The following is a 12,685-nucleotide window of genomic DNA, read 5'->3' as shown; positions in this document are numbered from 1 at the left end:
GTTAGACTGTTTCTGACATGTATAAAATAGACCCCCATAGTGAGAGAGTTAGTCAAAACTCAAACCGATGTATCGTTTTTCTAAGTTTCATATCATTTCTCAGCCTTTTGATTTCCTGCACCAGTTACGCATTTTTCCTGTGTTTTCCAGTTCCTCATGTAAACAAGCCTTCTAATGTTACCGTAGAACACACGTTTAGTGATCTGCCTCCTCACGAATATTCCTACCGCCTCGCTATGCGTAATAACTCATTTATCCGCATGTTACATTATTCACACCAGACCAGCAATGCCACTAATTGTTGGGTGTGTGGTCGACTCCCCCCTTTCCAGACACCGAAGGGAGTTCTGCCACTCTTTCCTTATCCTTTTTCACATAATGGTTCATGTGGAGCATGGTCCACGTTAACGTCATCCTCAACAGATATGTCTTTTCTTAACAGCACATGTTTCCCAGACAAGCAAGGTTTCCCCCACAGAACAAGTTTAGATCTAGAAAATGAAGTGTATAATTTAGGTAACTATTCTTCGAATTTCATGGTCCTGAATGTTCAGTCTGATACTACTCCAGACTCACCTGCTATTTCAGTATTACCAGTCAAAGGCGAATTATGTGTCCGAAATAATGGTTCTGTACACGTAGGACATAGTGATTGTACTACTATTATCAAGTATAGTGACAGTGGGAAATCTATTTTCAAAGCTTCACGTCATTCTTATTTTGTTTGTGGTCAGACCGCATATGTTCGTCTGCCCCTCGATTGGGAGGGAACCTGTTACATTGCCTTCCTACTGCCACCTGTTTTTCTAGCCCCACCTGACTACCATAGGAATTCCTACCTAGTACATACTAGACACAAGAGAAACCTCCCGATTGTCGATTATACTGAAACTGCTGCAGAGCAATTCATTGATATTGATAAAGGTGTTTTCCCTTATTTAGGTACAGTTGTAAATAGTAAGCTAATCCGTAGGTTAACAAGAACCCTTGAAGCAGTAGTAGATGAGACTGCCTCCGCTCTAGGTAACTTAACCGAAGAGCAATCCTTTATGAGAATTGTTGTGCTCCAGAATCGTCTCGTCCTTGACGTCATACTGGCCGATAGGGGCGGGGCCTGTAGAGTCCTCGGATCCAGTTGTTGCATTTTCATTCCAAATAACGCGCCGTCTGTTTATTCAGCTATAACCAGACTTCATAAAATTGCCCATCTGTTACACCAAGATCCAGGCACCTGGACATGGTCCGGTTGGTTCTGGAATATAATTTCCGCCTGGGGATGGAAAGTCCTGTCCTTTCTAGGTATCGCAGTAGCGATCATATTCAGCTGCTGCCTCTGTATACAATGTGGCCCTGCGATTTGCGGCATGTGTGCTACCTCTTGTATTCCTAGTCCCAAGCCCCGTTCTAAATCCCGTTCCAAGACAATTCGAGATGAACAAATGGTACTGTATGAAATGATAGATGGTATCATGAATATTGATGTTTCCTGATGGAAACGTAGTGACAAGGAGGGAATGTGGAAAAGTAAATTTTGCCATGTTCTGTGTCCCTACGTGTCATCCATCATATGTTATGTGTGCATGACCAATATGCATATGTTATTCCCCATGTCCGATTAATGACGCAATTACAGTTGTGTCCACCTCTGGTATGTTATTTTCCAGTCCTCGTGAATACTACGAATACCAGGCCTATGTAAAGCTACGTTGCCACGTTTCTCAGTGTGCACGTTATTTCATTATAAAGTCCCCGTTTCCAGGCCTCAACAGGGCCCGGACATCAGATTCAGCTCCTGTCTCCTGAAGCCTCGCTAAGGAGCGATCCAGCCCCCACCTGTATCCTCGACTTTTCACTTACTTCCTGCCTCGCAGTCCCCGGTGCAGCCTGGCTCTGCCTCTGAGTCTGCCAAAACTATGTTATGATTCCAGCTATCAGTTTAGTCCTCCTTCTCTGCATTCCTAAACTACTGAACTGCATCAATAGTTTCCGTCATTGTCTAGCCTATGCGGCTCCATATTAAGAGAAATACTGTATTTAATGGTCATTTAATATTCTTCATCACGCACTATATGTAGAATAAATGCATGCTCCAGTCTTAGAGTCAGTTAGCTTTTCCCCTCATGACTTCTAGTTTATATCAACATGTTCCCTAAACATCAGATACTAGATAGGGTTCAGGTACATGTCGCTCCGACCCTCCAGACTTTAGTCTCTGCTCCTAGCACAGAGTTCATAGCCCCCAGCTTCTCCTAGTAATACGTCATTGCCAGTTTGCGCGCACCATCAGGTTAGAGGTCCCGGCTCCTTAGGTAGCCCCCTCCTATGTTTCCGCCCCATTCATGACATATCCTGTTACGTCTGCACCACATGTCTATGTATACGCCCAGTTACACCTCTTTTTACTCTTATCTTTCGCGACTGCTACGCGTCACGCCTTCTGTTCCACCCACTGCTACGCCTACTGCAATGTAATGCTATGTGTTCGCGCTATGTATATATGCTCGTGTATTGTTATCAAAAGTTAGCGCGCTCATCCCAGACCCAGCCCCAGCAGCTGCTGGGCCCTGTCATCCTATTCCTATGCAGGTTGTCCTGTTCCTGTCCTTGTGCTGTATTAAACCTGCAAAAACTCCTACTACCTCGAATCTTGACTCTTATTTATTGAGCTATCTGTTATGATATATGTCTAGTCAAAAATAGGGTATTATTTATTTATTTACCACACAGTTACCGCTCTAAGTGTACTGGGGATGCTCAGACGTGAGTCCCAGACACTCCACACCACTGGAATCAAGCTAGCCGGGCTGATGAGAGGTGTTACCTCGAAACCGGGCCGGTCCTCGGATGCTTGTTTCCGTTCTGGGAAGGACATGGCTTTTGTAGTTCGGACTGGACTGTTCCCATGGGGCAACAGGGTCAGCGCTGATTTGCATATCGCCATTGTCTAACCCAGGGTGGTGTGGAGTGGAAAAACGATGGATTTGGGCCCAGATCTTTTGACTGGGGTGAATGTGTGACATTGATCCACATTCTGTCCATCATTGTTGTGTTTACAGTTACCGCTTTAAGTGTACTGGGGATGCTCAGACGTGAGTCCCAGACACTCCACACCACTGGAATCAAGCTAGCCGGGCTGATGAGAGGTGTTACCTCGAAACCGGGCCGGTCCTCGGATGCTTGTTTCCGTTCTGGGAAGGACATGGCTTTTGTAGTTCGGACTGGACTGTTCCCATGGGGCAACAGGGTCAGCGCTGATTTGCATATCGCCATTGTCTAACCCAGGGTGGTGTGGAGTGGAAAAACGATGGATTTGGGCCCAGATCTTTTGACTGGGGTGAATGTGTGACATTGATCCACATTCTGTCCATCATTGTTGTGTTTACAGTTACCGCTCTAAGTGTACTGGGGATGCTCAGACGTGAGTCCCAGACACTCCACACCACTGGAATCAAGCTAGCCGGGCTGATGAGAGGTGTTACCTCGAAACCGGGCCGGTCTTTGGATGCTTGTTTCCGTTCTGGGAAGGACATGGCTTTTGTAGTTCGGACTGGACTGTTCCCATGGGGCAACAGGGTCAGCGCTGATTTGCATATCGCCATTGTCTAACCCAGGGTGGTGTGGAGTGGAAAAACGATGGATTTGGGCCCAGATCTTTTGACTGGGGTGAATGTGTGACATTGATCCACATTCTGTCCATCATTGTTGTGTTTACAGTTACCGCTCTAAGTGTACTGGGGATGCTCAGACGTGAGTCCCAGACACTCCACACCACTGGAATCAAGCTAGCCGGGCTGATGAGAGGTGTTACCTCGAAACCGGGCCGGTCCTCGGATGCTTGTTTCCGTTCTGGGAAGGACATGGCTTTTGTAGTTCGGACTGGACTGTTCCCATGGGGCAACAGGGTCAGCGCTGATTTGCATATCGCCATTGTCTAACCCAGGGTGGTGTGGAGTGGAAAAACGATGGATTTGGGCCCAGATCTTTTGACTGGGGTGAATGTGTGACATTGATCCACATTCTGTCCATCATTGTTGTGTTTACAGTTACCGCTCTAAGTGTACTGGGGATGCTCAGACGTGAGTCCCAGACACTCCACACCACTGGAATCAAGCTAGCCGGGCTGATGAGAGGTGTTACCTCGAAACCGGGCCGGTCCTCGGATGCTTGTTTCCGTTCTGGGAAGGACATGGCTTTTGTAGTTCGGACTGGACTGTTCCCATGGGGCAACAGGGTCAGCGCTGATTTGCATATCGCCATTGTCTAACCCAGGGTGGTGTGGAGTGGAAAAACGATGGATTTGGGCCCAGATCTTTTGACTGGGGTGAATGTGTGACATTGATCCACATTCTGTCCATCATTGTTGTGTTTACAGTTACCGCTCTATGTGTACTGGGGATGCTCAGACGTGAGTCCCAGACACTCCACACCACTGGAATCAAGCTAGCCGGGCTGATGAGAGGTGTTACCTCGAAACCGGGCCGGTCCTCGGATGCTTGTTTCCGTTCTGGGAAGGACATGGCTTTTGTAGTTCGGACTGGACTGTTCCCATGGGGCAACAGGGTCAGCGCTGATTTGCATATCGCCTTTGTCTAACCCAGGGTGGTGTGGAGTGGAAAAACAATGGATTTGGGCCCAGATCTTTTGACTGGGGTGAATGTGTGACATTGATCCACATTCTGTCCATCATTGTTGTGTTTACAGTTACTGCTCTAAGTGTACTGGGGATGCTCAGACGTGAGTCCCAGACACTCCACACCACTGGAATCAAGCTAGCTGGGCTGATGAGAGGTGTTACCTCGAAACCGGGCCGGTCCTCGGATGCTTGTTTCCGTTCTGGGAAGGACATGGCTTTTGTAGTTCGGACTGGACTGTTCCCATGGGGCAACAGGGTCAGCGCTGATTTGCATATCGCCATTGTCTAACCCAGGGTGGTGTGGAGTGGAAAAACGATGGATTTGGGCCCAGATCTTTTGACTGGGGTGAATGTGTGACATTGATCCACATTCTGTCCATCATTGTTGTGTTTACAGTTATCGGGATGTGTTAACAGCATGATATAACGTACAATAAGGACATGATATTGAATATTCGAATCAATGATTGGTGAATCAACCAACGTGAAAGAATAATGAAAAAATAAAAAATAAATTTGATTTGAACATTTGGATGATTTTCCTTCGTATACCTAAGGATTAAACTGTGGGATTTAAATAATATGACCCGATTGGTCTTTCATGTAGTGCTCGGAGTCGCCTTCTCCTGGTTGAGAGGGCCTTGTATTAGTTCCTTGGATTTTTCACTGCAAGGCCAGGCAGTGTTCAACTCCTGCAGCACACTTCACCCTGCACCCCTGGTTAACTTTTGATTTACTTAGCTGTGCGAGTTCCCCCTGCATACAATGTGTCAGATTTCTCTATTGTGGAATGTACTTTGAGTGTACTAATTGATAGCATGTAGGCTACAAACCACCTAGCTAATCTTGTCTTTGACAGTGCTTTTAATATAACTGCAGAGGAAAGATTTTATGAGAGATTGTAACATCTGCATTTCTGTCAGTGTGCTAAATCAACGCTTTATCACATTAGCTCAGGTAAACCTCTCAGCGGGTGTAAGTGTGTGCCTGGAAAAGCACTCTGGTACCTTAATCTTCTCTTTAATGTAAAGCAGTGACAGTGGTGGAGTAAGTCACCCTCTCAAATCTGCCCACTCTTAATAACATTCTAAATATAAATTGCAAGTCTTAATTATTGGGTACTAATGCCATCAAGGACTCCCCATCACCAAAGATGGTGCCCAGTTCTGTAGTTAATGTGTAAGTGTGACCGCATAATGTTACACAAAAGGGGTAGCACAACCCTGAGTATAAAATTGTGCAAACATAATACCCGCTAAATGGTTGTAAAAAAAAATAATTCATACTCAAACACCAAATGGCAGGAGCATGTATGACATGTCGTCATAACAGCCATTAATCTGCAAACTATTATAGTTAGGTATCTTTTCGTACGCACTGCTAGAACTGCATATCAGATCTGACACTGACTATTACAAATCTTTCTGTTCAATCGGAAATGCACCCTCCAGAATGCTATAATATTGTAATGTATTCCATTTTACATCTTTCACAGGTATCTTTACTCAAAAAGAATGGAGATGCCGTTTTCCGCAGTGAGGTGTATCCATAAGATGGCATCCACCTATGGTGTCCGAGCATTGCAGCAGTACTGCAGCCACCTATTTGCCTTGATCCTCCCGGCAGACCCAACCTTTAGGACCCAGGTGGATCTATGCTCCTATGCTGTCTCTACCGAGGATGTCCAGTTGGAGGAACTCTGCCTGCAGTACCTGGCCTGGAACTGTGAAGCCTTCTCCGAGTCAAGTGCTTGGCTTGGTCTCAGCTTCAAGCTGCTCCGGGCCCTCCTCGCGAGATCGGACATCGTCATCCCCAGCGAGCACCACCTCCTAATGGCCCTGCAGAGGTGGCGCTCTGACAAGCTCTTGGAGGACGAGAGCACCCAGAAGCTGCTCGGGGAGATCCGATTTGCCATGATGCCTCCTGAGCAGTTGTTTGAGCTCCAGTTCAATCTATCTTACTACAAGGACTTTGAGACATTCTTCCAAGGAAAGATCCTCCAGGCCATGGAGTTCCACACCGTGCCCTTTACCAAGTTGAAGCAGCACAAGAACGTTATCAGCCACATGTACCATCCACGGATCTACACTTCCACCATCTGGAGCTTCCACATGAAAAAGCAAATGAAGACACAGACACAGATGCACTCTCCACACTATCGGCACGACCAGTATGGTTATGGTATTCCAGCCTCATCCTTCAACACCCCAAAGCATCCCAGTTTTGTTTTCAACAAAGAGCGCTTCTCTTGGACTGCTACATACCTCGCCAACTCCCAGAGCTGCAGCAACCAAGGGTATCATTGCCAGACTAGCATCTTCCCCGCACTGGGGCTGAGGCCGTCCTCCCACATCGATGTCATGATCCAGTATGAGAACAAGGCTGTCTTCATCTGTCAAGGGTCTTATGTCTTCGAAGTCCAGGATTTTAAAAACACAGTGTCCATGGTCCCTATTAATGGCACTAGTTTCTTCCCGTGCCCTGAAGGCTCTGCCAAGTACGTGTTTGTGGTGCGTCCAATTTACCTGCAGAACTGATGTTCCACCGATAGTCCAGAGAGATCCCTCAAAACCAAACCCAGAAGTGGGCTTTAGAGATAACAGAAGCATCTTGGAGCTGTAGCAGGCCTCTTCAGAATTACAAGATCATTCCAGACTACATTTCAAAGATAGACAAGACCCCGACAAATGCCAGGAGAAGTATAGAGTTACACCAGCGAGCTTCCGAGATACTAGAAACATTTTGGAACCGGATCGCTTTGTTTTTTGTCTTAGAGTTAGAGCCTTTGCTGGACAGATTATAATCAGTAGTTGAAGTGTGCCTGATGTACTTCATAGACGTTTCGAAGCATGTCTTATTAAATCTGCCCCAAAATATCTTTTCTGTTTCGTTTCATCCTGGGAATGCAAGTTCAGATAAATCGACCAAGAACTGTTGGGGACATAGAAACTGGCTATTAAAATCATGTAAACAAAATGAGTAGGGTACTGTATATAATGTGTAATTCGACAGTGAATAACCACTTTAATTACTAACATACAGAACACAAAACTGATCCCACTAGGCACAGTTGGGATTTTTATCTTTTTTATGTTCTGAATAAATGTACGTTTTGTGCTGTTTCGAGCTCACTGGATTGTACTTTGTTATGTCTGATATCTAATCTGGATGTGCAACCTCCCTGGGTAATGGGTACATATAGTTCTTTGCTCCTCTTTACCTTCACCTACCTTCCTCATTGTTCCTGTTGTAGGTCAGAACTGCAACTGCAGCATCTAACCATAAAAACAAACTACACATATGCCTTACAGCTAGCTACCTGATCATTATTTTCCCCCAAACCGTACAGATTTTAAACAAACAAGGTAAACTGTGGCGACTCTCTAGCTAATCTAGTACGAACAATAAACAATCATTTGCAAGGCAATAGGTCTCGCATTTACGAGAGTTTGAACTATTGGCATTCTTGCAAATGCGAAATCTATTATATTGCAAATATTTTTTCTTTCCAAGCGCTTCATGTCGTGATTGCATGTTAATAGACACCATGCCCCTTTCTTTAGGCGAGATGCGTCTAAGCAAAGGGATGCAGCTGCCATTAAAGTGAAAGCGCAATATGGGTTACTTTTACCAAAAAAGCATTTGTTTGAAAAACAAATGCTTTTTCTTGCAAAAGCACCCCAAACGGCGCTTTCATTTTAATGATGGCTGGGCCCCTTTCTTTAGATGCGGCTTGTCTAAAGAAAGGGGCGTGGCCTCTAATAACGTGCAAGCGAGGCACGGGCTCTTGGAAACAACAACAAAAAAGCGAATAAAGCGTAAAAAAAACATGTGGCCTCATTCGGCGCCGCAAATAAACCAAAGGCATGGCCGCCACTGTGTCATGTTCTGCCATAAAAAATAAAATATAGCGTTAGGAGCAGGTGAAAACAATTTAAATTAAATAGTGCTTGGAGTATGTAATTAAAGCCTACTGAGTTACAATACATGTAAGAGGGCCAGTCCTTAGGGGAGGTTACAAGATGAGACATGGCAGTACTAAGGAGGAACTACTAATCCTTTTGACCAATTAAGAGCCAGAGTATGAAGAGCCAGAGTTTACCAAGGTCAAGTCACAAGTCAATGAAAAATATGGGCAAAGAGTGGGTGGAACTTCAAGTCTATACCTGAATACACCATGCCTTGCCAAGCAGGGCATGCGCTGGCAAGGCTCAACCTAAAAACACAAGTAATTTAATTTGGCCTTCGTGTGAATGGTAAGGTGAGAGACCCTCCTAGAGCAAGACTGCAAGCCCTACACACTGGTTGTCGCATAGAAACTTTTGTTTTGCAGTGCATAACGCCACAATTGAAAGTACACTCTGGGAGTTTATCAAATATTTCAAACTGCAACATAAATATACATTTCTTCAACCAAAACTCCAAATTGGCAATAGTGTACGATAGCATATTTAGCCAAGCCTGCAATTACAATAAATTAAAGCAGTAACTGGACAGCACCAAGTGTGAAAAAGTTACACAATCCAAAAGTAACCAATATGCGGCTACGGACTATCACAGAGTAAGAAAGAGGTGGCTTGATATTTTGTCTCATCTCTGTGAAGATAGCTCAGAGATACACCTGTAACGCTGTAAAAGTGCTCCTTTTATGCAGTGTTGTGGCACATGTCATTCATATATATACTGTAAGGAAACTGCCCATTAGTTGTGTGCCATGCACGGGTAATGGTTCCCGTTTGCCCTCAATTGGGAACCAAATACCCAAATTGAAGCACTTGACTCTCTCAGGGTAGCGGAGCATAGCAGTCCAAGGCCTACTCAAGGAGATGGCGTGGGCTTGTAATCACCATTCGCTGGCACGCAATAATAACACGCATAATTCTACAGTCTGTGCTTTTTCTTTAGAAAAGTAAAAGTACATTTATTACACGCAGACTACTCAATACTACGCAGTCATTTACACATATACATAAGGCTGATGGAAATTCCCTCTGATGATTTTGCGTAATCACCTCTGAGCTCCTAAATGGGTCAAGTTTGACAAACCACATGTCAAAAACCATTATTTTTGGAGTAAATGCAATATTCAATAATAACTATGTGTAAATGCACTTATTAATGTTAATAAAGCTTATACATTTTGATCAGTACTCACTGTCAAGAGAATTATGTCAATAAAGCATCTAAAACGAATCTCCCCAGGGTCTGTGTGCTTTGATCTATACTTTCAAAACACCATTATAAAAACTGCTCCTAGAGGGCATTACATTTTGATTATAAACCATGTAGCCATAAACTTTGCACCTAGAGGGCAATGTATAACATGAATCTTCCTTTAGACATCTTCAGGCCACAATAACCACAGCCATAGACGTAGCCTCTAGACAGCACTGCATTCCCAGATGAAGAGATTGTGCTCCAGCCTGGGACATTCTTAGGGAATGTAGGCAGGCCAGGGTTAGTCACTCCTTTAGAGACCCTGCAGGGCATAATGGGGCTCTCTCTCCTGGGAGTGTGCATATTTTATTAGCAGCGTCAGCAGCTTTCTTTGCCCTGGCTTGCCCTGTGTGGCATGCATTTTACATTTCTTTTACTTTTGTTTTTTCTTGGGGCTGCCTGGTCACACACTTGCATCCTCGCGTACTCCAACCAGTGGGGGCAGTCAATTTCTGATTGGCCTGTCGGCTCCCATACAGGCAGTACTTCCCTGTGCAGCTGCAGGAACCTGCAGTTGTTCTCCTCTGCCCGCTCCTGCGTATAGGGCTCTCAGTTGCTGTGGTGGCCACCCACTCTCTCCGGACATGGTCCCGGAGTTGGGGATACTGGGACCAGTTTCTATTTCTCGGGGGACGCATGGGTGCTCCCAGCATTCCTCTCTCTGGTGGGCCTGGAGTTGGGGATCCTAGGCCCCCCTGAATAAACCCAGCCAGGGGTTGGAATTCCTGAGTTCGCTTGACTCAGGGGAGAGGGCCCCATGCATTTCCCCTCCCAGGGAAATATTTTGGAATTACTCCTTGCCGTGACCTCTGGACCCTGGCCCACCCTGGCGGTAGAGACTCACCCGGCAGCTTAGCTCCACGCACTCCGCTCCTGCTTATATCTCGGGCACTGTCATTTCTCTGCTCCTGTCCCAACTCTCTTGCACAGCCTGCCAGGACATTTCAAAATGGCGTCACCCATGACACTAGTCACATCTGCTCTAGGGCCACAGGCCCGTCCCTCACTGACATCACTGCCAGGGGCTTTCTCATCATAGCTTCAAAGAAAACCCATACTGTGTTGGCTCCAGAGATCTGGGCTGCCTCCCTCCTTTGTTCAGTGGGCTTGGGCTGGCCCATCCCTGTTACAGTGTGACAGTTGATTGATTGACGCAGATCCTTCATCTCCACCCCTTTCCCCCTCAGGAGCTGGGTCAATCACTTTAAATTGCTTGCTTTGTGTGGAGATGCCTTTATTCCTGTTACTGGAGAGAAATGTAATTAACTTGGCACAGCAGGGAGACCAAAGGCCTGGCTATGATCTTGAGATGAGCCAGAGATATATGACAATCCCAAAAGCTGTACGGATATCTTTTTGGAACTTGAAGAATTAATTTCCTCTTGCAGGTTACATCCTACTTCAATATGTCACTGGTCTCTGTGGGCCAAGGGAAAGTGAAGCTGCACTCTAAGGCAGTCTTCCCCATATCTGTTTAATAGAGTGTCATTGCGGACAAGACAGTAAACCACACTGACTTTCCCTACGAGTGTACACAAACATTATGAGGCCTACCCCAAGTCAATATCCAGTCCTGCAGAGTCCCCTCTGCGCCAGACTACCTGTGCACATTTACCGGGCAGTGCACAACAGTCTGCCATGGGCAGCCTGCACACGTGTGCACACACGTTTATGTGGGACCATCCAAGTGCCCCTTACCCTTGCTGAATATCTTAAAAGGCAGACACTGGTGGTAAACATGCACTGTCCATTTACCATGACTATACCATGAGTGAGGCTCACCCACAGTAAAAAAGGTCACATACCAAGTAAACAATCTGGACCGATTTGATGGGCTGAATATATTTACTTACTCACCGCTACCAGCTGAGCCTTATGCAGAAGAATTAGCCACTGTGCATGGTATTCTTCACCTCGTAAGTTATAACAAGAGACAATGGGTTCTGACCAGACACCATTCTCACCAGTTGTCCGCTGCCCCAAATACCTTATGCTGGCCATTGGCCGCCAAGACCACGTTCCTCACCTAGCCATGAAGCAACCTCTCCCTGTAGGAAACCTGGAGTGCACTGTGAACCCTTCTGGTTCTGGGTTGGATGCATCTAGGACACTAAGCCTACACAGACTGGGCAGAAGAAGGCCTATACTGCCCAGGTCATGCAACACTATGCCTGCCACACTCTCTTTGGCAAGGGCCCCTTGCCTCAGCACGAACACCTTCACACTAGACAGGTCTTTGACCCCCCACCCACAGCACTTACCCTGGGGTTTTTATCTGCCATCACCCTTTCGAGACAACTGTCTTCCCCAAAGAAAGAAATTCCCACTCACAACACTTGTCACCACCCTTGTGGAAAATCACCCTTGGGCCCTTGGCCTGGCTGCCAGCTGGGACACCAGAATACATCTCATGACTTACTACTACATCTACATAGGTCTGAAGTTGTCTCGCCAAGCAATTCTGAAGCACAACCCACCTAGGGTGCTCCACCCAGAAATCACCTCAGGAACCTAGAACCATATCTTTGGTCTCTACAAAGAAACATAACCTGTGGACTGTGCCTTAGGAACTTGTAACCCCACTCTTATGGGAGCTCCAAGCCCTATCTTCCCTAGGAATGTGCTCTATCCCCCAGGGTTACTTATGAGAGCCCTTGGGCCTTGGGTCAGCTTTACCAATGCTCACTGTCTTTATGCAACTCCTCGGCCTCCCTGCAGCTTAGTTAGAGACTACCTAGGGACCCTAAAGATTGCTTCTTTGGAACTTGACAGGTGCCCCAGTAGGCACACGCCATAGTCTTCAACAGTAGGACACATGCCCTATATTCAGAACAC

At 46.1% G+C, this 12,685-nt stretch overlaps 1 protein-coding gene across 3 annotated transcripts in view; it reads left to right on the top strand.

The window, feature by feature from the left end:
• LGALS3BP (galectin 3 binding protein) overlaps positions 1 to 9,826 on the top strand; it is a 227,280-nt gene extending 217,454 nt beyond the window's left edge. For all 3 annotated transcript variants that reach the window (XM_078653962.1, XM_078653964.1, XM_078653963.1), the window contains one exon: positions 6,129 to 9,826. In XM_078653962.1, the coding sequence (XP_078510088.1) occupies positions 6,129 to 7,170 (1,042 nt within the window). In that variant the 3' untranslated portion in view covers positions 7,171 to 9,826. The remainder of the gene's footprint in view (positions 1 to 6,128) is intronic.
• Positions 9,827 to 12,685: the final 2,859 nt, after the last annotated feature.

The sequence above is a fragment of the Lissotriton helveticus genome, chromosome 7 (assembly GCF_964261635.1).
Source record: "Lissotriton helveticus chromosome 7, aLisHel1.1, whole genome shotgun sequence".
Lineage (NCBI taxonomy): Eukaryota > Metazoa > Chordata > Amphibia > Caudata > Salamandridae > Lissotriton > Lissotriton helveticus.
Note: the sequence above shows the minus strand (reverse complement) of the source record. Positions and strands in the feature narration are given on the sequence as shown.